This window comes from Sander vitreus, chromosome 16, assembly GCF_031162955.1.
Source record: "Sander vitreus isolate 19-12246 chromosome 16, sanVit1, whole genome shotgun sequence".
Taxonomy (NCBI): domain Eukaryota; kingdom Metazoa; phylum Chordata; class Actinopteri; order Perciformes; family Percidae; genus Sander; species Sander vitreus.
The window spans coordinates 6,348,666-6,373,074 of NC_135870.1; the positions used below are offsets into that span (position 1 = coordinate 6,348,666).

Consider the following 24,409-nt stretch of genomic DNA (forward strand, 5'->3'; position numbering starts at 1 on the left):
CTGCCTGTCCAGTTTGTGAACAGAATAAGAGTACCAATTGGCCCAGCTCTGGACTTCTTCACCCCCTACCTGTTCCCCGGTGCCCATGGTCGCATCTGGCCTTGGACTTTGTCACTGGGTTGCCCTCTTCTGATGGGAACACTGTCATTCTGACTATTGTGGACAGATTCAGCAAGTTTGCCCACTTTGTGCCCATCTCCAAACTTCCCTCTGCCACTGAGACGTCCGAAATCCTTGTTAGGGAAGTTTTCAGGGTCTGCCCAGTGACATTGTTTCCGACCGTGGTCCTCAGTTTACCTCAGCTGTCTGGAAATGCTTGGCCATTGGAGCTACAGTCATTCTCACGTCTGGATTTCACCCCCAATCTAATGGTCAGCCTGAAAGAGCCAACCAGAAGATGGAGTCCACGCTTTTCTGCCTTGTCTCCTCCAACCCCACCTCTTGGGCCTCTCAGTTGCCATGGGTCAAGTATGCCCATAATACTCTCCCCACATCTGCCACTGGGATGTCTCCCTTCCAGTGCCTTTACGGCTACCAACCTCCCTCGTTCCCTTCTCAGGAAAAGGATCTCTCGGTTCCCTCTGTCCAAGCCAACATTCGACGTTGCCACCGGACCTGGCATCGGGCCAGAAAGGCCCTCCTTAGAGTTTCTGACCGGTATCAGCTCCAGGCTAATCGTCGCCGTATCCCAGCTCCCGCTTATGCCGTCGGAGATAAGGTCTGGTTGGCTACACGGGATCTTCCTCTGCGGACAGAGTCAAGAAAACTGGCACCTAAGTTCATTGGTCCGTTTTGTGGTGGAGAAGGTCATTAATCCTGCTGTGGTTAGACTCAAATTGCCCAAGACGCTCAGAGTCCATCCCGCCTTTCATGTCTCCTGCCTCCTCAGTCCTCTGTTGCCTCCTCCTCGTCCTCCTCGGATGATCAGAGGTGGTCCTGTCTACACGGTGCGCCGCATCATGGATTCCAGATGGCGGGGTCGGGGTTTCCAGTATCTCGTGGACTGGGAGGGTTATGGTCCTGAGCAGAGGAGTTGGATTCCTCGGCGTCAAATCCTTGATGATGACCTCCTTCGTGACTTCTACCGCCTCCATCCTGGCGCTCCGGGTAGTCTGCCCAGTGGCGTTCGTCGGAGGGGGGGTGCTGTCATGAATCCCACTGTCTATTTTCTGTCTGAGTTGCCTGTATTCTGTTTTCCTGAGTTTCCTGAACGCACCGTTTGGTTGCCTGGTGACGAAGCAAGGCGGGAGATCTCTCAACTACCCACACCTGCATCTCATCAGCTACCTGCATACCTGGTCCTGATCATCACCTCTCCACTTCTTAAGCTCTGACCTGACATCCATTCCCTGCCGGATCGTTAGCCATGAACATTACTCTCCCGGGATATTCACGCCACCTCTGCTTGGTCATCTGTTGCTTCAGAAACAACATTGGATCTGCTAATTCCCTCCCACCTACTCACCTCCACTGCCTGCTCCGTCACCTGGATTCTCCGGTTTCCACATTTAAGTCTCTCAATAAATACTCACCTTTATTCAACTCACCTTGTCCTGGTCTGCTTCTGAGTTCCGCTCTAGTGAAACGTGACAGCATCATTAAAAGAATACTTTGACATGGGGAATACGCTTATTTGCTTTTTGCTAAAAGTTAGCTTAGAACATCAATGCCACTCTCATGTCTGTGCGCTAGGCTAACTGTAGCTAGAGCCAGCAGACGATTAGCTTAGCTAAGCAGACAGGAAACAGAAACGGCTAGCCTAATTTGTACAAAAACTGAAATGTAAAGTTGTGGTGATATGTTATTGCAGAAACTAGTTATTAGCCAGTGAAATGAGATATAAAGTGTTACTGAATGAGGTGAATAACCTTTAGACAGAGCCAGGCTAGGTGTTTTCCCCTGTTTCCAGTGTTTATGCTAAGCTAACTGCTGGAGAGATTAGAGCAGTATCGATCTTCTCATCTACCTCTCTGTAAGAAAACCTATAACATTATTTCCCAAACTAAACTTTTCCTTTAACTTTGTTCTGAGAGAGCTTCAGTAATATTTACTTTTTAAATGTACATCCACCTATTGCTATAGTTTCCTCTACATGGCCAGCCAGTGCACCTCTTCAAGCAGCTGTAACAACTATATGGTCCTACAGTGACTTGCTCACAGAAACTCCATAGGTTAGCCTACCTGTAGTATGAAAAACACATTATCCTTGATGTTTCTTTTAATTGTAAAAAATATAATAAAAAAAAAAACGTTTTTCATCTGTTTTGACTATAAAAGTATCCTCTCGTATCCCATTCTGACAAATGCAGTAGCTTTCATCCTTTTACATAAAGTACAGTCGCACTGACCTTAATGGAAACATACTGTTTTAAATGAAATACTCCTTGTCCAGCAGACCCTTATGGCATCAGTTGGGTTCTCGTTTAGAAAAATGTAAGTTAATATTATAATCTAGCGCATAACCTTTAGACAACCCCTTAAAAGTTTCATGAATGCTTTTGGAAATTTGGGACAAAAAGTCTCTTATGATTCTCTAGTGATCTGGGACAACCTCAATCCTGCACTTATGTTAATCCATCCGTTGCAGTACCATGCAGTTGGTGCCTGTGACACAGGACTGAACCAAAGCAGATTTCCAGTGATCTACAAACCCGGATGGCATACACAGTCTGTGCCAGGGCCTCTTACGCAAATTCAGCCAGCTGTGGCGGTTTGGGCTGTGCGTGCAGGGAATGTGTTTACATAACGCTCATTTGTTCCCTTCACTCAGCAGGTCCTATACAAAGTAGAAAGTGTAAAGTTAGAATTATTTTTATTTATTTACTTTTTAACTATCTGTTTTTAAGGGCACTGAGAATTTTTGGCAAAATATTTTTCTGACCCTTCGCTGACTTTGGATTGAAACAGTTCAGTAATAGTGTCTTTTTAGATGTTCAATATGAGCATGTCCATGTAAATACAACAGCTCATTGGGGAGTTCAAAGTCTAGTTTAAGTTTCTATTGGAGCAGGGCCATTGCAGCAATGCGTGACAGGTCAAAACGTTTCAGAAACTTTAAACCCAGAGACCGCGTTTGTTTTGTTTTTGCACTTACAAAGGGAAATAATTTGAATTAGGAGAGTGCAGACCTCCGCCAAGGCAAGTTCTATCTCAGTGTTAATGCAGTGTGATTTTTCCCAGTCGGGAACTCATTTTTCAGATTATTCCGACACCACATGAAGCACAAATGCCATATCTCACGATGTTAACGAAAGTGAAAAAAAAAACAACTAGTGTATCTGCCCTGTAATTTGGATCCGCTCCAAACTTTAATGGGCTCTCCCCTGGTTCTCCATTAGCCCATGATACACGCTTCCAACAGGTTTCATGAAAATCTAGCCAGTACATTTTCAGTAATCCTGCTGATAGACAAGCAAACCAACAAAAACACAAACAAGCCGAAAACATGACCTCCTTGGTGAAGGTAATTATAATAATTAATGTTATGAATGACGATGAATCATCATTTTTATTTACTGCTCCCTAGACTATTTAGTGTCTATAATATAGGGAGCAGTGATAGAGAGAACGAGTGGTTCAGACACAGAGCTTGTTTTCATCAGTAGTGGAAGAAGTATTCTGATGCTTTTGTGAAGTAAAGTAGCAACACCTCCATGCAAGAATACTAAATTAAAAGTAAAAGTCCGGAATTTCAACTCTGGCTGTAGTCAAATTACAGAGGTATTATCAGCAAAATGTTATTAACGTATCAAAAGTAAGGGACGTCTTTAGACAGAATATACCTTTATTATCATATCAGACTTTTGTGTTTCATTCTAGAGGGCATGTACAAAGAACACATTTTGTAGTTTAATTTGGTTGACAATGCATTCTGGTTCTTGTACGATTTTTCCCTTTTGCAGCGATAGGGAACACTGCAGCCATTTGCTCAGTTTCTACAGTCATAGGACCATGATAACTATGACAATCAAATAACTGCAGCTCTCCACTCACGTAGATGGCCTAGTTTTAAGAACCACTGCTGAAATTACTCTTTGATGTTAAAGCAGCATTTTACTGTTGTAATATTTGAGATGGAGCCAATTTCAACAACTTCAAATTGAAAATTCTTAATCAACTAGTAACTGCACATGTAAGATAAATGTAGTGCAGTAAAAAGTAGAATATTGCCATCTGAGATGTAGCATAAAGAAGCATCAAAATAAAAATACTCAAGTCAAGTACAAGTGCCTCAAAATTGTGCTTAATTGTACTTTAATTGTGCCACTCCAGTGTAGTAGTCAATATACAGTATGTCCTACTATTAGCTTTAGATATACTGCTTTCATTTGAGACACTGTTAACGTGTCTCCCCCAGCATGTGCAGCTGCCTCATTAATGGTGGCTCAGACTCCAGTCCTGTTCTCCTGAGGCGGAGATTCAGCGCCTGATCTGTGTTAAGCCCTGAAGCTTAAATCCCTCTCAGACGCTCAATAATGCGCTCGGTGTGGGACCACACCGCCGTTGTGTCAGTCTCCTGAGCCCAGACCCCAGACCTGTGTCTGGCTGAGGGATCTTCTCCTCCCCCATCCTCCTCTTCATCCTCTTTCATATATCTTCTATAACCGCTGTCCCTCTTCCTCCGCTACCTTTAGACCTTTTCCCCTCCACAGGTACCTGTAAATATAACAGCAAAAGGAACAAATCCAGAGAAGAGCAATAATCGTTCAGCTGTATATAAAGTTATTTACTCACACAGACCAGCAGTTTGATGTTGTATATAACTTAAAAGTACACTTACATTTGTATTTGTCTGTATCCTTCTGCTATCATTTGTCATACTTGTTGTCCTGATGATCTTTGTTACATACAGTTCTGGAGAAATGCTGAGAAAAGCACAACTTTTACTGCAAATACATCAATGCATTATTACATATATAACACCTCCTATTACAAATGTCACTCAAACTCGGCGGTGGTAGAAGTACTTAGATCTTTTACATTAGTTAAAGTAGCAATATCACAGTGTGAGATAATCTGTTACAAATAAAAGTCCTGCATTACATTTTTTACTTAAAGGTGGAGTCTGCGATTCTTCGATTATTTTACGTTTAATTAAAAGTAAAACAAGTTTTAGCATCAAAATATAACTAAAGTACCAAAAGTAAATGTACTCATCATGCTGAATAAACCATTTCAGAATAACAAATGTTATAATACAGTACTTGAGTAAATGTACTCAGTTATATTACACCACTGCCTCGTTAAGGTCATTTAAAGTTTGGTTAGAGTTATGCTTGGCCTGAATGAAAACTTTTTTTTTTACCCATCCATCCATTCACTAAACCCACTTGTCCTTGATGGTCACAGACAAGCTTGCAATTTGGTTTCTTTTTATTTGCAATTACTGATTGCAGTAATTTGGTGTTACGCAACGTCCCTAGGATTCAACCGTGATTTGAAAAGTAATAAATCTATAAAGCAGAACCAGCCTGTTTAAAATGACTGCCTTGTGCGCCTCTCTTCTTGCCATTTCAAACAATGATGTCCTGACACAAGAGTTGTGTAAGAGGCAAAGTTCAAATCTAATCATGACGAATGACAAACAGAAATAAAGCAGCAAGTGATGATTGACAAAGTCTGAGCAGAATATAAACTTGTTGATCATCTGAGAGCCATATAACCAGGGACTCACTACTGGTGGTCAAAAACTCCACAGAGTAACTTTAATATCAGTTTAATTACGGTACATTAACTAGCTTTTTTGGTAGCTTTAAAACGCATCTAACAATCTAACAGTTGAGCCAAATCCATGACAACTGAGCCTACTTTAATTCACTAATGGAGACTGTGAGATGTGGTTGAAAGCTCTTTAAAAAGCTAGTAAGAGTAAATTAAAGGGGAACTCAACTGATTTTACACATCAAAGCCTGTTTCCAGGTCTTGGGGAGTACTTCTGCAAATATGAAAATAGTTTCTTGAAGCCTTTTGTGGCTCCAGACGGAGCTGCGTGTCCAATAATCTTCCTCAAATGATGTCCCTTGAGTCAGCGTTGGTTGGGGCTTAAGACTACAAGTTTGAAAGTAAAAACAAATCTGGGGTGGAGAAAGAAGTGTTTACCAGACCTCTGTAGCTCTTCATCTCTGTTGGAGGCTAGCGACTCAAGGCTACATTAGTTGCTACAAGCATAACACCTCCAATCTCCAACAGAACTGTCAGCGGTCAGGCTGCATTGTGGGTAATATAGGCAGCAGGCTTTGACGAAGGAGAATGCATGGAATAAAAAAAGATATGTCTTGTTCTGCTGCATCGATTTAGACTTTTTCTTTTAGTTGTGAGAAAATCTTCGGGAATGACTGAATGAATAACAATAAAAAGTACAGTTTTAATGTGACTGAATGGATTTCACAGAGGTCTGGCACTGTTTCTTCTTTCCTGCAGCACCTCTAGTCCACACATAAAAAACAAACAGCAATATCTCATGTCTGTTTATAGAGATTAAGTCATTATATAACTAACAACTAAACCAGCGACACAAGCACAGTCACAAAGCACATAAACTTATAGACAATGATGACCCAGCACAATTTTGTATATACAGTACATAGTTAGTTGGAACACCCACCATTTAGCAGCATACACTAAAACCACAATGTCATGCAGTCATACATCATCATCATCCTCTCATTTCGCTGTAACTATACAGGCCTCGAAGGTTTTAATCAACGTGCTTTTTGTTTTTTTTGCCACACAAGGAGTCTCTAAAGAAGCTTTTCAGGTCACAGAATCTATTTCAAACTGAGCATTTCATCACATGAGATTCAGTAATAATCGAGTGTTTATTTTATCGTTGCAACACGACGAGCAATTCCATGAATTCTGAAAATAATATTCTGTTATTGGTATTCAAGACTGTTCACAATCTCGATATTGTGCACTTTCACTCACCGACACTCAACCAGCTGCCATCCATCCACCCACACCCACACAAACACACACTTTTACTTGTGTTTACATTGCATCATTCATATAACTTTGCAGAAAGGACTTTGTCAACACAGTGAAATATGTTACAACAGTAAATAAGTCGCATGGTGGACTGGTTAGCTACAGGTCATACATGACAGTTTGAACAGTTGCGTAATCATCAAGGATGTTTGCACTGTGGCTGTGTTTCTCCTACTTAAGGAAGCAGCTGACGTATACCTTAATTATAACCACAAGATTACATGTCTTACAGCAGCTTTAATGAGCAAAGCCAGGAAAGTGGAATTCATGTCAGGAAAAAAAATGCAGAACAGGAATAAGTAACAATACAGAAAGTGAAAAACAGAAACCATAACACTAAAGTAGTATTTTTTCATACATTTCTAACACGAGATTGAACCCTCTCGTACACAATAAGCTTGCCTCTCCCCATGTGCGTGATGGGCCTGTGGCTTGAGGACTAAAACTCGGCCAGAAGCCATTAGTTGCAACATGAGATATGAGAGCTGGGCTGGAGTTTGGCTTCCCCCCAAGTCACAGAATGTACTTTAACAAATTCCAGCACCAAGAGTTAATACAGGCCAGAGTGGATTTATCTGTGTGTTTGAGATTGCATGTGAACAAGCAATCTTCCCACCACAGATTTCAACGTCTCAACTTCTTTACTTATAAGATTCACTTTTCTCTCTTGTTGTCTAAATACCAAAAACTTCTTAAAGACACATACAGTACAATAGTAAAATCGGATGTTAGATTTACCACAGCTACAGTACATACTGTCAACATTGTTGGTTCAACACTTTGACCCTGAATTAAATACAATATCCCAATATAACAACTATGGGATGGATTGGCATGAAATCTGGTACCGACATTCATGGTCCCCAGAGGGAGAAGCCTGCCGACTTTAAAGATCCTGACTTTGCCCTGTGGCACCAGCGTGTGGTTGGCATTTTAACTTCATAGTGAAATGTCCTTGATAACTATTGGATGGATTGCCATGACATTTGGTGCAGACATTCATGGTACCCAGAGGATGAATCTTAATTATTTTGCTGATCCCCTTTTTTTCCCCTTTAGTGCCACCAGCATGTCAAAATAGTCACTTATCCAGTAAAATATCTCTATATCTACAACATGGATAGGCACACATTTTAATACAGACAATCATGGTCCCCAGAGGATGCTTTCTAGTGACTCCGGTGATCCCCAGATTTTTCCTCTAGCGCCACCTTGATGTTAACACTTTTGGTTTAAGAGTTGTGGAAATATGTGGAAATTGACATTCAGGGTGTCCAGAGGATGAATCCTACTCACTTTGGTGATCTCTTAACTTTTCATCTAGCACCACCATCAGGTCAAAATGTTCATTTGTCCGACAACCAAATACCTGCAAAACAAAGTGCAATCCCAGCACCCTCAACTGTGCTTTGTGTCTAGTGCGAATTAACAAATATTAGCATGCTAACAAGCTAAACTAAGACAGTGAACATGGTAAACATTACACCTACTAAACATCAGCTAGCCCCCTTGTTTTGTTTCTCTCTTGCGGTTTCTCCCTACAATATACACGTGTGTCTCTGTGTACTCATATGCACACACCTTATTGATTACACTGCACACAGCTGGTCACATCATTAGTATTGATCAGTCTTTCTAAAATAGATTACAAACCAGCCAGCTTCCGCCCTCTGGAAGCAATCAGATGGACAATGAAGATACATTTTATTATCCTCACAATCCATTATTTCTGCAATAACACTTTTATTTTTAAGTGAAATTAAAAAGGGTCAATGTTGAGTGGGAGTGTTCAAGTGGTGGACAAGCTGAAAACTTCCACATGAGACCATGATCCACACGGACTCACTCTAATGAAAGGTGGCAACAAAGGGAATAGGGATGGTTTGTAGTGAGAGGATTAACTTCCTTCTAAAACATAAAATATACTGTCATGCTTCAAAGGCATATGGGAAAGGGGTTTTGGCATTTTTCTGTGCCCTTATGTCAGTCTTAGGAGGTGAGATAAATAATGGAGACAATTGGTATTTTGATATACAGTCCATAGATTAGTGGAACATGGTTACATTTTTTTACAGGCCTACAGCTGCGCTGAAACATGAGACAGACAGATTTCTTTGCGGAGAGGAAATTCCTCCCTGCTTAAAAACAACTTAAATCTGAAACATAAGGCCAATTAATGATAATAAATTAGTCACAATGTTCTTTTTTTGCCCAAGGAGCTTCTCGCTGCTGCAACACCCCCCCTCTCCCAACTGTTACACCCATTCCCAAACCCTAAGAGGATTCATTCATCTATTTAATAATTTTGCTTAGTAACCAGTCTGTGAGGACACTGATCCACCTGTATCATTAACACTGTAATCATGTTTTTAAAAGACAGTTACTGAACATCAACAGAGATTCTCTGAGGCTTATCTGATCAAACCAAAGATATTAAAAAATATTCCAGTTTCAACATAACACACCTGTAATAAGTATAATTTTTTACAGGAATACAATTTCTACTCATGAATATTCAGAATTTTACTTTAAAGTACACCGCAGTAATGCAGATTAATATCCTGTGTATTACTTTGGAGGTGACAACTAGTAATCTGTATAAAGTATAGTATCTATATGCAGCTTTATCAGATTCATTCTAATCTTGGGAGGATACCGTACGCTACACCACATTTGTTCTCTGTATCTCTATTTTAGATGTTGCATAACAGAGGACCTTTGAGCAGTAAGCGCTGCACCACACAGATGGAAGGATACTGCCCCCCGTTGGCAGTACACTGCACCACCATGTCTTTGAGACATGTTATCCTCTCTATGCAGATAATAAATCTATCAGCCCTCTGGACCTTCTAGGAATCTCAGTGTGGCTCAGATTTCAGTGGAAGTCATTTGGGTAATGCTTTTTTTTTTTTAACACAGGTATGCAATTTCCTAGAAAGTTCTCTAAATGGAACTGTGTATTTTAGTATTTATTATAGGCAAAATAGGAATTTATATGACAAAACTGCTTCATTTAAATCAAAGTAAATACAATTAATATAAATAAATACATTTAAATACTTTTTATTTTTTGCATATAATTAGTACGAAATGACATGATTCCTTTCGTACAACATGCAAATGAATATCTGTACACGGTAGTCAAATGTTTATAGTAGTTAAATGTTTACCTTTGTTCAGCCTGCTGTCCTTGTTTTTAGCTGTATATCTTTCTCTGTATGTACACTTAGAGCAACAAAAAGCCTGAGTCAAATTCCTTGTACGTGTTCACACGTGTTACTTGGCCAAAAAAGCTGACTGATAAAAATTTGTTTTCATTCAGAAATTATGGACTTGTAAATTAAAGTTATCATTGATCTTTGTTTGGTTTCATTTGACAAAATATCAAATTTAGGTTAATCTAAGCAGACCATGCCATGTATCAAAAGAGGACTGAAAAGATTAATTTATAATTCCATTTTATTTTCAGTATTACGTAACATTAGAAGTATAAATATCTGTTTTAATATACAACATCTATGACATCCATAGAGCTTTCCTTGGGCAAAATACAAAACTCAAAACACTTTTATTGCACATATTCTAAAAGACAAACCATAGAAAGCAAGTTCATCTAATACTAGTTTTGCACAGAGAAAGAAAGAAAAAAGAGAACTGAAAAGAGAAAGAAGAACCTGACATGTGAAAAGACACTGATTACAGCTCAAACAAATGTTCTTATTAAACATCCTGGAGGCAGGGAGCAAAGTCTCACATTACTATAAACATTATCGTTGACACAGAACATAGATTTGGCAAATCAACAATATACAAAATATACATCCATGATGCTTTGTAAACAAACATTGAATGTGCTTTGAGTTGTCACAGGGGGAAAAAGTAAGTTCAGTTTGTTCAAATAAAATTCAGTGATTCATTTAAATCTGAAGTCAGGATGAGAGGGGAATTCATAAACCATTATCAGTTCCACTTTCACTCTTCTTCTCACCCTTTGAACTGAATATTGGCAAACATTAAGGTGCATTTGTTCTCTCACATTACTTTAGCAATACATTAACTATCTAATGCGAGTAAACAGACTACTTTAACATTAAAATCTCTGCAATCAATCTCACGTTTCAGTTTTCTTCTGGGATACAGTATGCTATTTAGATAAACTTTATTCTGTGTCATGTTTAACTCATCAACATAAGAGTATACGTAGTAGACAAGAGTATGGTTTTTACATAGCCAGCACAACAGAGAAAATACTGCATTACCTAATGTCCTAGGCTACCTCCTGGTTGTCATTTAGGGTTTGCAATTTAAAGGCATCTACCGTATAGAAACACGTGTGTGTGTGTGTGTGTGTGTGTGTGTGTGTGTGTGTGTGTGTGTGTGTGTGTGTGTGCGCGCGTGCAAGTAAATTGCAAAAAGTGAATGCAGATATACGACTATATGTATAGTACCAAGTATTTAACATCAAATGTGTGTTGTGCACATGAACTATGCAATGCGAATAATCAGGATTCATTGTATAAAATCTTTATCCAGGTGAAGCTTTAAGCCAGCTGCTGCTCATTATGATGAGTCCTTTAAAACATCGAAACACTCACACACACACACACACGACTTAAACAACACTGAGACCTAAAACCTGACATTGAAACCCTGACGGTGAAGCTCTCTGTGTACTTGTAACCTTATCTTACTCACGAGATTGATCTTACATCACTCTGCACAGACGTGGACATAACCAGGGTGATGCCCAAAGCCTTCAGAAACCTACTGCAGTAATTACTGGCAAACCGAACACCTGGTTCATCTCATTAATCAAACACAATAGTTCATATTGTACACTCTCTAAAGGGATAGTTTGGATGTTTTGAAGTGGGGTTGTATAAGTTACACATCCATAGTCTATCAGAAGCTAAGCTGTGGACAGGGCCACACAGCAAAACATTTTATTAAGACACCTAAAAAGAGCATTATATTAGAACCTTACTTTCCCTGCTTTACCTTGCTGTCAGACAGCCCTTAACATCGGGGAAATGAAGCTGTTGTATACATCTATGGTCTTTTCAAAGCTACCAGACTTCTTTGACAAAAAACATTTTACCTCGCATAGAGTTGCTGGTCTACCGCTTCCTTAGTTAGTTAGTTAGTTTTCTTAGTTCCTAACCCTCTAAAACACAATAACAAAAACACAAACTAACCGATCAAGGCAGCAGTAGACCAGCAACTACAGAGGTACAATTACTGTTTTTGTCAAAGGAGTCTGGTGGCTTTGAAGAGAGTGATGTAACAGCTTCAGTTCCCTGTCGTAAATGCGCTGTTTGACGGCTAGGTAAAGCACTGAAAATATTCTAAATATAGTGTACACTTAAATAATATTGATTTTTTTAGGTGGTCCTTTTTTTTTGGGCGTCTTGAAATACGTTTTGCTGCTCTCCCTGTACACAGCACTACATTGCTTAGCTTCCAGTGTCTCAAACTGGGGGCGTGCTGACCGCCATCTACTGTAAGTAATACACTGACTCATACAACCTCACTTTAAAAGTGTACTATCCCTTTAAACTGTGGTCAGCCAGCAAACACATCAACAATAAAGACATTCTTGGGAAAAGCTGACAGCCCTCACAGTTTTCTTATATAATGCTACATTTTTAGAAAAGCCCAGTTACCCCCTGATGCCTTTTCTTCTCTCTTGACAAGTTCATTTTGGAACATGTCACAAAGAAGAGGATGTCTTTGACGAGATACATCACAGTAGCTTACTTTAGACCACAGAGTTATCAAGCAGATACTCTTAATATTGAGCATACAAACAAATGGCATTGCAAAATCTATACATATAATACAAATGACAATCATGGAAGCCCATGAATCCCAGTTTTACAGTGTTATCATATTTACACCATATTACATAAAAATCAAAAATATATGTACAGATGTCAGAGGAATGTGAATAAACACCACACCTTGCTAAGAACAGCAAGTTTTTTATTTCCCATGATTTTAAGGCCCCTTCACTAATTTATGATTTCTAGAACCGTGAGAGGATTTTAGGTTAAGTTTAAGGTGAAACGCACAGGGCATTCCCTCTGTGTACCACTGCACAAAAACCCAACATAACAATAATCAGATTACACTGAACTGAATTGCTGAGCAAAATTGAGTGGTCTTCTGCATTAAAAGACTTTAGGTCCTCCGAGTCTAGAAGTAAGAGTGCAATTAAAAATTATTTATGGCACTGACTCTACAGTACATCCCAACCTGTGTAAGGCTCCTCCCTGCTGCCTCTGACATACTGATTGCACAAAGCAGAAACAAAACTTCCAAACATTCCTCTTGATGTAAAAACTACCAGAAATTATCAGCAAATGATTGCCTACATTCAGACCTAGAAACATCTACACGTGTTGTCATACGTCATCTTATTAAACACACACACACACACACACACACACACACACACACACACACACACACACACACACACACACACACACACACACCTCTCTACCAGCATGTAACAGCTTGCCCGGTCCTCAAAAAAAAAAGAAGGCATGATGATGTTTGCACAAACCATTTTCTTTCATTATATTACATGTGGATTCTCTGGAGCGACAATGTCGGACATTATTTTAACTTCCCTCCTTACTTTTTGTTACTAGAACTACGTGGCGACTCCTTCTGCTGTTTCCTGCCAGTGTCTCTGTCAGAGGCAGCAGCTCTGGATGCGTTTTTTGTGTTTTTCTGTGCAGACGTGACCTCTTGAACAGCCTCTTTTTTCTTCCTCTCAGCCGGCTCCTTCTTGCTGGAGGACACCTGTTTATCAGGGGTAGTGGTTTTGGTATCCGGGCCCTTGTGACTGTCCGTTTTGAGCGTTTCAGACTTGGGGTTTTCCTTGGATACCTTGACGACAGTCTCCTGGGGTGCACAGCTGGAGATCCTGCCTGAGAGGACGCCACTGCTCGGGGTTTCTTTTTTCACTGCAGGTTTCGGCAGCACTGGTGGCGGATCAGGCTGGGAGGGAACATCTGATGGCAGCAGATGTTGAGGTGCAGTAAGAGATAAAGCAACTTCTTTTGGTTTTGAGCCATGGTTGTTTCCAACGACCGGGGCTTGATTTTTGGGTGAGGGGTCTTTATGTCTGGCATCAAGACTTTGTTTAATAACTGGCGTTGGAGCTACAGAAGTTTTTAGAGTTGACGATGAAGGGGCAGTTTTAGGAGAGGGTGATTTTAGCTTTGAGTCTGTGTTTTCTTTAACTGTATGAGCTGAGGTTGCTACAGAGCTTTTGAGCTGGGATTCTCTTTGCTTCACGTCAGCAAGAGTGGTAGAATGTGTCAGCTGCACAGATTCCTCCAGCTTGGATGGCAACGAGGCTTCTTTCAGTTTAGAGTCATGGGTTACTTGAATGTTTGAAGTGGTGAGTGCAGATTCTTTAGACAGATCTCTTTGTTTTGAATTTGGACTGCCCTTGACTGCTGGGACAGGAGGAGCCGCACTCTGAGATTTCACTTCAAGCGCTTTTGTCTCCGTCTTCACAGCGGTGTGTGGTACAGGCTGTGGGTCAGGCCTTGACTTACTTTTGGGAATCCACACATTTTCATTTGCATTTGCTGAGGATGAACATTTCTGTTTTGCAGCGTTTTCTTTCACACTGATAACTGTTTCATCTTTTTTATTGGTGAAGTATTCTGAATCAGATGATTTGTGTTGTGCTTTTTCAGCTGGATAGTTTTTTGATTGCTGCTCTGAATGTTTCACATTGTCTTTATTCTTTGTCTTTGGTGAGATGGGATCCTCTTTTTTCTGCAGCAACATGCTACTACTATCTATTGCACCAACAGCGTCATCCTTTTGATTTACGCTCAGTGTAACATTATTTAATGAGGCGACCATGTTTACTGTAGAAACTTCTCTCTTCTGCTCCACTTTTGGGTTTGCCTCCACTTTAGCAAATGCGACACAGGTGTTGATGTCCTCCTTTGAGCCTGAGCTGCCTGTATCACTGACCACTTTCACAGCTAATCTGTTAGATTGCACACCGTTACGAACAGATCTTTCCGAGCAGTCCCGATCTTCTGATTTTAAACCGCAGGTTTTATTTCCGTGCACATAAGCAGATGTGATAGAAGCCTGCGTTTCTGTATTTGAAGAGCAGATGGTCAACGGCTGCTGTTTAGAAAGCTTGTTCTCTGAAACGCGTACAGATGCAGAGTTGTTCTGTACAGTCACTTCAGTAACAGAGGTCAGGTTTGAGCTCTGTGCAGTAGCTGTTTTTCTCTCACAGCTCTGATGCTGACTTGTATCCAAACCACAGTTTATACTCTGCTTTGGTGACACAGGTAATGGTTCGCTGGCAGCTGTAGCCGGAGTCTCTGCAGTTTTAATGTCCACCTCCAGCTTTGCTGAAGTCAAAGAGACTACTGTCTTGCAGCTGTCGGTATATGGTGATGTAGTGTGTGGTGTGACTTCCTGCTCCACTTCATCCTCCTGATCTTCATTGCTGACTTCCCGTATGGAGGGTGTTTTTCCACAGGAGGAGAAGTGGGAGCTGTGTCGAGGGCCTCTGTGTTCATGAGCCAGTGAGGAAGTGGACTTTATACCCGTCCTGCTCTCTTGTTTAACAGTAAAGCTTGAGGCCTCTACTTTACTGGTTTGAGCCTTTACTGATTCACTATGTCTATCCTGTGTTTTCTCACTAGTTGTACTGATTTTCACCTCTGTGGCAGCATTATTTGACTGATCTTTGGAGGCAACTATGCTATTTAGATAAGAAACAGCTTCAGGGCTTGTCGAACAAGTCAGGGGGCTCTTCAGCTTGTCTGTAGTTTTCAGTTGGGGGATGGTTATTTGTCTCTCAGCAGGGGTCTGGAGCCAAATTGGAGGACTCAAAGCAACACCGTCGCTTGTGTTCTCCGCCATCTTAGATAAACAGGTTTCTGTTTTCGAGACTCTGGGCCCTGAGAGCAGACCAATATCCAGGGTGCCTTCCAGAGGTTTGAGAGAGGAGACGTGACGTCCTTCAAGTTTATATTCAGAAGATGTCTTTCGAAGCGGAGACTCTGCGGAGGAGATGAGCTGTAGTTTTTCCACAGCGCTCTCTCCTCTACCGGAGAAAAGCTTGGGGGACAGACCTTCCGGGCTGGAGTGAACACTTCCCAGCCCTGTTTTCATGTGCTCATGAGACATGGCCGTGTCCAGCTGGAGGCTCTTAGACCTGGTGGAGCCAAAGTGCAGGTTCTCGTGGATGCTGGAGGACAACCGACACATGCAGTCTTCTCGTTCTTCAAACGACAGCCTCTTCCTAGTGAACTCAATGTTGGGAGCTTTGAAGTCCAATCTGTCTGGCTTCATGTTATCTTTACCCTGTCTGGAGTGCTGCCACTCGGGGTGAATAGAGCAGAGAGTTGATCTGAGTCCTCCGTCACTTTCACAGCAGCCGCCAGATGTTTCAGCGATGCCCTCAGAGACACGTGTGTTAAGTTTCTTATATAGCACATCTTTGAGGGTTGTGCTAGCAGCTTTGGCCTCCTTAGGGCCAGAGTCTGGGATGCTCTGGGTTTTGTTTTGGCCTCGGACCAGAAAAGTTTCATCCCTGTCATCACCACACAAGGGGGATGAGTCAGATTCACGCAGGGCATCTTGCTTCTGTAAAGACTCCCTCCTCTCTGACCAGTCCTGTCTCTTTACAACCATCTTAGACTTAAGCTTTTCCTTGTCAAGCTCCTCAACAGACTCTTGCCGGCCCATCTTGCGACTGACGGGCCTCTTTAAGCAGCCCTGCTCAACAGGTCGAATACGGTTGATTGCCAGCGGCTCACAGAATGTTTCTTCCACACTCTGCAAGATGGTGTAATCCCGCTCCGCAGGCCTCAGTTCCTCATCGTGCACCTCCTCTTGGGTCACCTCCAGGCTGTGTTTTCTGGGACACAGGTGCTTCTTATCTCCTGTGTAAGAGGGGGACAGCTTCTCCTCAGACTGGACACGTTTTAGCAGGGGAGAGCGAGGTGGCTCAGCACTTTTGGGGCGCACAATATGACGTACAATTGTGGGTGGGGAATGTATCTTGGCTTGGTTCGTCTTGGAAATGGCAACAGGGTGCCCACTGAGAAGGGGAGAGGGTGAGCGCTGAGGAGATGTTGGCTGGGGGGTTGGTGAAGGTGTGCGAGCCAAAGGAGAAAGGGGAATGCTGCTGGCAGACTTGCGGCGCCCCTGGCGAAGCCTTTGACCTGGCAGTTTGGGGCCCAGGCCATGGAGGGTGCTGGGACGAATGTGGCCTGAGCCTGCAGGGGAGTTTGGAGCACTGGAGCTGGGGGAGCTACTCTGGGAGGAGTTGCCACCTGGAAGTAAAAAGGACAAAAAAATGGATATCAGTAATTTAACATATTATATATGAAATGAAATGAACAATTTCTTAGTTAAAATCTCCACCTGACTGGGTGAAGTCTGGTGTGTGGCGGAAGGTAGCAGTAGGGGAAAGAGGGGAGAGACTGTGGGTGGGGGAGCCAGGGAGACTCTCACCAGATGACAGAGAGTGGTTGAGAGAGGAGAAACTGCGGCTTGTGTGCAGGAGAGGAGAGGGCTGCATGGCGAAACGCCTGAAAAGGGAGCGGCGCCTGGAAAAAAGCAAAGTAAGACAACGAAAAAAGAAATCAGTCCAGACTCCTTTGCCTGTTGTTAAAAGCCTTTATAAAACAATACAACCACACAACTGTAGAGTATAATAACTACTAATAAAGGACATTAGTACTACTTAATAGTACAACTAAAATGACCTTCAATTACTCACTACTTCCTTACATTTTTTGTAATGAATTACTTCCTTAATTGCTTTTAGCAGTTGTAGTTGCAGGAATGAAAAAAACAAACAAACATGCAGTACACAAAAACAAAAAAAGAGTTGCATTTTGACTCAACATAAACGTGCTCCTTTTGGTTTTTACTTCATTTCTTAGACCTAAGAAATTATTTGTAATGAGTAGGTACAATTTTGCCCTTGTATTTCTATATTATTGCATTATTTGCTTTTCTCACATCATCCTGCACATTTCCAGTCTCCTTTAATCCTTGATCCTGTAGGCACTCACATGTTCAAAACTCCCTCAGTGTTATCTAGCTGCCCCCTAGAGGCTAACAGGAAACATAGTAACGTCTACACACTTGAAATCAGATCATTTACTCCCCAAACACATAGGTATAAAAAGGACATTTAAGATTAAATCCAAAACATTTTTTTTTTTTTTTTTTTACATCTACAGTAAATAAAATCTATGTTTCCGTAGAAGATTTGTACCTTTCTGGTGTCTTCTCCTTCTTGGGCTTTTTGGCACATCTCACCATCTTGCTCCTGTAGCTGTTCCTCCTGGCTGGACCAGTTTTTATCGAAGTATTTTCAAAGGGGGTTGTGGAGATGGCCACTTTGCTACCACTCTGAAAAAGAAGGATGAAACTTTAGGGGACATTCTTTATCCAAAACAAGGTTTACTACTGCATTATTGTGGTTTATGTGCATATTTGAAAGATTAAAACTTAAGTCAGACTGCAGGACTGTTCAATTTAGAGTTTAACTGAATTTGTTAGCTGCAGTTTAAGGATAAACATACATTGTCATTTACCTTGAGCAGGAGCTCCACCACTTCAGTGTGGACAAGACCGTGAACTGGTTCTCCGTTCACATGAGTAATGAGGTCTCCAGCTTTGAGTCCTGCTTTATGTGCAGGACCACCGTCTTCTACATTCTGATTAACAGACACATAAGAGACATGTATTATTATCATCTTCATCTATTTTTCTTTAAAGCCCATTAATTGGACAGTTCTGACGCCCGTTATCCTGCATCATCATCACTACATGGACCCATGAGGGGGAATCAGATTCCGGTGACTGACAGCACTTTACTGAACCTTATAGGTTTATGTATCTTCTCTGGTGTCAGTCAGTCTACTACAGGCTGAAAAACTCCTTACCCAGACCATATGGTAGACGGTGTAGATGTCACCGTCACAAGCGTACACCCGGATTGCCCTCAGTGTGAAGCCAAACTTCTTCCCTGAGCTGTGGATGACGACGGGCTGCCGTGGGTTGGTGGTACAGAGGGAGGAGTCTCGGCTTGGAGAGGAGTCTCGTGAGGACGGGTCTGAGGAGAGGGAGTACGGAGAGAGGGGGCTGGCCAGCGGAGACACCCCGAAGATATCTGGAAAAGTAAGAGTTCATCACCACCTGAGCAGGTTCTTTTATTCAATCAATCAGACCTTGACTAGCCCTCATGTCCATAGTGCAGTGCGTCTATAAAGCTCATGAGCCCAGTTTATGCTGCTCCTGGTGTGGGTGAAACTAACGGGATTTCACTCTTGCAGCAGTGAAGACCTCTCGCTCCTGCCCTGCCTGCTTACTTTCCTTGTTAGCGGCTTGTACTCGGCTACTTGCCCGCAGCTACTCTGTAAAATGGAACTCCCAGCAGGTGTCATGCTGGGCCAATTTTGCACAGATCTATATAGCATGCTTTTATCTATTTTTCTTTTTGAATTAAGTCTGTTGCTCTTATTGTAATTCTTATAACGTTGCTCTGACATACTTCAACCTTCTACAAAATGCATCATATTTTTGAGTGTACACGTGTCTGCACGTCAGTGTGTGTTCTTCGTCTTACCCCCAGGGATCATGAGGGACAGGGCACCAGTTGAGACAGACTTTGGGACTTTTGCCACAGCTCCGGTCTTCTCTGCAGCACTCTCAGGCCGCAGAGAGCTAGTCTGAGCCCCCTGGTCTGCCGAGGTATGACTGGTACTGTCAGGGCTCTCCACCCCCTCACCTCTGGGTGTCAACTGGTCCAGATGTTCTGAGAAGCTTCCTAATTATTACAAAAGTTGAGCATGGAGTGAAGCACACAACTATACCAAACAAATACTGACAGTATTTAGCAGTGGTTGCTGCTAGAGAAGCATCCTGATCATTTGAATTTCACTTTTTAAATGTATCGATTAAAGACTGGAAGCAGGGGGAAACGGCTAGCATGGCTCTTTCTGAACTTAACAAAATTTCTAAAGTATATTATTTGGCTTGGAGTTAATTATTGTGTGTGTATATATATATATATATATATATATATAAGTTGGATGGAATAATATATTTAATGACCATAGCTTCATATTTAGAGAAACGATTTGAGAGTGCTATCAATCTTCTCATCTAACTCTCGGCAAGAAAGCAAATTTGCATTGTTACAGAAACATCAAACTATTCCTTTAAGTATTCCTAGGCTATCAAAGTAGCTTGACTTATATTCTACACTAGTCCTAACAGAATACACTTCTGTAGTTTTATTGTTTCATGGACTTTAGAACTTGCATGAACATGTATTATATACAGTAGTTGTCATTTCGTACCAGAGAGCGTGGCTCCACTGTGGGTGCTGCCTGGAGTGGTAGCGTCAGGCTCATCCTGCAGGAGCTCTCCGGTGGAGAAGGAGGTCTTGCTGGGGTCACCGAGGCCTGAGGTCTCGTCTCCTTCACTCTCTGCTGAGATGGCAAACTTTGGCAACAAGTTGGGAAGAGGGCCCTGATTCAGACCGTCTGCGTCTGTAGAGTGGGACAGCGAGGGCCTGGTGGAAGGAGAGAACAGATTTTTACTTCCTGTAATAAGTTTGAATATACTGTTTATCTTAATGTCATGGATAGCTTTACTTAAGAATGACTAGACTACTTTGACAAAAACAGTATTTTTACCTCACAGAACACTGGCGTTGCTGGTCTACCTCGATCGGCTAGTTTGTCTATTTTATTGTGTGACTTTGGTAAATCCAAACTAACCCTTTAAAACACCAAAGTCACACAATAACAAAACCTAACTTATTGAGGCAGTGATAGACCAGCAACTCCCGTGTTCTGTGAGGTAAAACAATTAGTCAGTCAATCAAAGGAGACTGGTAGTTTTGAATAGATGAATATAAAGGTTTCAGTTCCCCGCTGTAAAGGTCTGTTGGACGGCAAGGTAAAGCGGTGAAAAATATTCTGAATATGACATACACTTAAACATATGTTTTTTAGGCGGCTAAAATATGTTTACCTGCTGCCCCCGTTCACAGCAGTACATTGCTTAGCTTCTGCACTCCTGTCTGATTCTCTAAACTGGGGGCTTGCTGACCACCATCTACTGTAGCTAATACACTATGGATAAGTACCTCATATAACCACGTTTCAAAAGATCCAAACTATCCCTTCCAACACAAAGGTCTTCTTTTAACCAGCAGTGGCTGGCCACATTCTACAAAAAGGATTACATTTCTGTTACTATTTCTGTCTGTAAACAAAAAGGTCTTTTCATCTGGTGTTTAATGTGATATCTGAATTCAAGCTTTATGTACTGAACTGCTTATTTAATCTCTGCTTCATTCTGTATTGTGTTTATGTGCAGAGGTTTAATGAATGCAAGTTTCAAGCATACATTTCAGCAAAGTCTGGTGTCCAGCTGAGAGAGTCAACAGTCAGTGGGCTCTCACTCTTCTTCCCCTCCGTCTCTCCCTTCTCCTCCAGGTGCCCACGGGACAAATCCAGGCTGCTGTAAACCTGACAACCACAAAAAAACAAAAACAATGATTCACGTCAGTACATGCAGGCTATAAAGGCAAAATTATATTTAAAAACACACATGTTCAGAGGCAGAGCAGAAACACTGTGCTGTCTGTGTTTATGCAGACTTCATCATGTCTTACAAGCTTGGAGTTTTAGGTGCAGCTGAGGAAAAAAGATTCAGTGCAGCTCAACACTTCCTCCAAGACGCCCCACTGCTTTTTGAGACACTGTAATGCTTTGTTTTGATGTGAGCGGGAAGCATACTGCAATGCAGCACAACAATGACTCCCAGCTTGTATGACTGTATTGTGTATTGTGTTCCACATTACAAAAAAAGAAAAAAGAAACAGATCTGATTAGCAAGCGGAAAATATATGCAAAGCCGAAATCTACATTTAATACTGTATGGGTGGAGGGACAGCGGGTTGTGTTTTCTAGACAGACATTTCCATATGAAATACCACTTGCTCATGCTTTCTTTCCCATGAGAAAAGGAGCAGGACAGATGAGGGCATCAACTAATTTACATTACTAACATCTTTGGCGTTAATGATGATGAATATGTGTTAGTCTGAGAAATTTGAGGAGACACACCTTAGAGAATCTGTGAGAACAAGAGGAGAACTGCCGCAGCTCCACATTGAAGTCTTCATCATTTGTATCCTCTTCCTCTGTCTCCAGGTGATGGTATCTCTCAGAGCGGGCTGGGGATGATGGGAGGTTTAGATTTTAGATGTTTATTTTTTTATTTTTTATTGCACTCAGTTGTTTCAGGTAGTGCCAAATGGTGATTTAAAGCTTGGTGTTTGAATGGTTCTTGTCAGCACCTTGGGAGTCATAGGTAACTTCTACCTTGGATTTTGTATGTAAACAAGCGTGCACCTTTAACTTTTTTATCAAAGAAACAGATATTTTGTGGTAATATTTTGTCTATATATATATATATATATATTTATATTATGTAATGAGGATACAAGCCATAGAAATTATCCACATAATATTGTCTATGGGAAACATTAATGGGACTTTTACTTCCAGAACCAGGTGTGACCAAAATAGCAAATAGAAAACTTCTAAACATGATTATGAGGCGAGATCGTAAGTTATCAGGAGCATATATTTTCTATGAATTCTAAGCGGCTCTATGGACACAGTAAACTAATCCATTGAGAAAAATTGATGATTTGATTAGATAACTCACTGTCGAAGTAGCTGGTATCATCTTCAGACTCCAGCTGAGGAATAAACTCAGCCTTAAGCCTCAGCAGGCTGTTCCAGTCCAGGTTGTCGAAAAACTGATGCTGCTTCACTTCGGCAACTCCGCCTGCAGACGAAATAAGTAGAAAAAGTAGTTTGAATACAATTTTTAGGACAAATGTTAAAATTGCTGGTGAAGAAAACACTGGGCCTCAACAATGAATGGCTCAGAGAGACACAGGAGGTGAAGAAACGCTTACGCTATGTTTTCCTTTTCCCTTGTGGCTGCGGGCCAAACCCATATCATGACTATAAATTATGCAGGACAATTTCCTGCCTGTGACCTTTCGTGTAACAGCTGGAGATTTGGTGAATGGCAGTCTGTCGAGGGGAGAGCTACGTGAACAAGAAGGTCAAGCTGTCCCCGGACTGAACCGGCTATGTGCATCCCTCCGATTTCCCTCTTTGTCCCAGGTCATGGCCACTTTTGCAGTCCACAGATCTACACACGTTTAGTGCCTGATCATGCAAGGAACTAATTGCAATTGATCAAAGGGAAGAGGTGAGGAGGCCACAGGATAAACTGCTCTGCTGTTGGATGACCTCAATTTCTTCCCGGGTGACTTGGAATTATGAGCGGTGCTGAGGTGGCACAAAGGGTCGCATGGGAATTGATGGTGGCCTGCTGAGCCTCTCTGGTCCTAACCGAGTTACTGTTTGTACCTGAACCCATCCTTTCCAGAGGATTCTGGCGGAGGAGCAAGGTAATGAGCTCCTGAGAGTCAGGAGGTGGGGCATCCTCTCCCTCAGGCCAGTTGATCTCATCTGTAAACACAATGCACGCAATCAGTTTGAATTAAAAAATATTCCGACAAACAAGAAACCCATGAAGCTCAATTGCTATTATTTTAGTAAGTTGTGGTTTTGGAGTTGGACAACATCAGGCTTTGCTCAGGAAATACATAGATGTGTTTCAGAGTAACGTCACCTTAACACAGGGAGTAAAAAAAAAACAGGCTTTAATGCCTTACTACAGAACATAATTAGCTGTTTGCATTTAGCAATCTGGTAAAAGGTGGTGAATTTGCACAGAAACTGATGAGAGACAATGTTTTAATGTAAGACAGCTCACACTGTTAATATGTGTTTGTAGCTGTTAAATAAATTTAGCAAATGTTTGTCAGGCTCTATAACCAAGTGTGGTGATTTGACATGAGTTGAAAATGTCAGTGTGTGACTTGGTGACAAGCTGATAGAGATGCACACTGATGGCTTTTTAGGGAAAATGCATCACCTATACTTACAGGTGTGCAGAGTCTCTTCATGATTCTGTGTGGCTGAGAAATAATACTTGTTAAATTTAAATTCTACGAGGTTTTGAACTCACGTAACATGTGGCATATATCTAATTTCTGGTATAGTTTGACAGTCAACAGCAGAATTTTCAGACATGTAATATCCAGAATATTATATCAGTTACTTGTGCAGCAGGTAAACAACAGATTTTGTGGTTTGGGACACACACAGGTTATTTCTGTAGAGCTGACTTTGTGTAGTCTTGGATAGCATTTTCACTGCTACGAGCTGCTATTTATGACTAGAATTTTATTTGTCATATTAGCTAGCTAGAGCAGAGACAGATGTCAATATAAAAATGTGAA

At 41.5% G+C, this 24,409-nt stretch overlaps 1 protein-coding gene across 5 annotated transcripts in view; it reads right to left on the reverse strand.

The window, feature by feature from the left end:
• Positions 1–10,428: 10,428 nt before the first annotated feature.
• The window catches only part of mast4 (microtubule associated serine/threonine kinase family member 4), a 94,929-nt gene continuing 80,948 nt past the window's right edge, over positions 10,429–24,409 (reverse strand). For 3 of the 5 annotated variants that reach the window (XM_078270686.1, XM_078270684.1, XM_078270688.1), the window contains 11 exons: positions 23,472–23,573; positions 22,753–22,875; positions 22,146–22,255; positions 21,424–21,545; positions 20,367–20,581; positions 19,631–19,831; positions 18,948–19,174; positions 18,585–18,719; positions 18,275–18,411; positions 17,413–17,597; positions 10,429–17,321 (listed from right to left, as the gene is read on the reverse strand). In XM_078270686.1, the coding sequence (XP_078126812.1) occupies positions 13,627–17,321; positions 17,413–17,597; positions 18,275–18,411; positions 18,585–18,719; positions 18,948–19,174; positions 19,631–19,831; positions 20,367–20,581; positions 21,424–21,545; positions 22,146–22,255; positions 22,753–22,875; positions 23,472–23,573 (5,252 nt within the window). In that variant the 3' untranslated portion in view covers positions 10,429–13,626. The remainder of the gene's footprint in view (positions 17,322–17,412; positions 17,598–18,274; positions 18,412–18,584; positions 18,720–18,947; positions 19,175–19,630; positions 19,832–20,366; positions 20,582–21,423; positions 21,546–22,145; positions 22,256–22,752; positions 22,876–23,471; positions 23,574–24,409) is intronic. The other 2 variants (XM_078270685.1, XM_078270687.1) reach the window with 2 other exon arrangements.